The 976-nt window shown below is 43.0% G+C and overlaps 1 protein-coding gene across 1 annotated transcript in view; it reads right to left on the reverse strand.

Annotated features, from left to right (window-relative positions):
• The window catches only part of si:cabz01090165.1 (leucine-rich repeat and fibronectin type III domain-containing protein 1-like protein), a gene marked incomplete at both ends in the record, with an annotated part of 9,218 nt that extends 8,360 nt beyond the window's left edge, over nucleotides 1–858 (reverse strand). The window contains 1 exon segment of the mRNA XM_014000335.1: nucleotides 692–858. Coding sequence (XP_013855789.1) covers nucleotides 692–858 — 167 coding nt within the window.
• Nucleotides 859–976: the final 118 nt, after the last annotated feature.

Raw genomic sequence — 976 nt, forward strand, 5'->3', positions numbered from 1 at the left:
AAATAATTTAGAGGGGGCTTTAAAATATTTTAGGAGGGCTCCAGCCACCCTAAAATAGGCCTAGTGACGCCACTGGTTGACACCACTGGTCATCTTTGTTTGAGTTAATATTTCTACCTAAAAGTTTGTAAAGTAATAGTTTGCTGATCATTTGTCTAACTCCTAAATAAAAGAGCATTTTTGTTCCAATTGCTAAAATTACCAGGAAAGCAATCTCGAAGAAAAGGAAACAGGAGGAATTATAGAAAATGACCCGGATCAATCAAAGCGTGTTGTTTCCTTTAATTGCCTCTGTGCTTGACTCATAATCGGTCTGCTGAAGAAACGCCACAAGTCTGAAAACATTACAGTGAGAAAAAAAAAGCACAAAGAGAAACACAGTGAGGCAGGAAAATGAAAGGAGAAATTAACAGCTTGGTAATCTGCTGAAGTGGAGCTGTCAGAGCTGTAATTGCTCTCATAAAGCACAAAAAGAGGATGCTGTTTGAATTTTAGAATTCCTCAATTTTCANGTTAACTCTGACTGCCTCAGTGTTAACTCTGACTGCTTCAGTTTTAACTCTGACTGCTTCAGTTTTAACTCTAACTGCTTCAGTGTTAACTCTGACTGCTTCAGTGTTAACTCTGACTCGTTAACACTCAGGTGAGCTGACGACAGAGTGGTGCAGTATGGGAGGGAGCTGAGACTGACCTGGCCAGTTTGTGCAGGTTGGAGAAGATGCCCTCGGGGACGCTCTCGATCAGGTTGTGGTCCAGGCTCAGGGTGTTGACGCTGACCAGCAGGGCGATGGTCTCCCAGGGGATGTCCACCAGGTTGTTGTAGCTCAGATCCAGGTCCTCCAGAGTCTCCAGGAAGTCCTGCAGGGGGCGCAAAAGCTATCGTAAACAACATCAACTTTTTTGTTTGTTGTTGGACTTTTCAAAATAAAAGAAAAATGAGACTGAACGCAAGATAGAGAATAGTTGACACCAGGGG

The sequence above is a fragment of the Austrofundulus limnaeus genome, unplaced genomic scaffold (assembly GCF_001266775.1).
Source record: "Austrofundulus limnaeus strain Quisiro unplaced genomic scaffold, Austrofundulus_limnaeus-1.0 Scaffold2948, whole genome shotgun sequence".
Classification (NCBI taxonomy): Eukaryota; Metazoa; Chordata; class Actinopteri; order Cyprinodontiformes; family Rivulidae; genus Austrofundulus; species Austrofundulus limnaeus.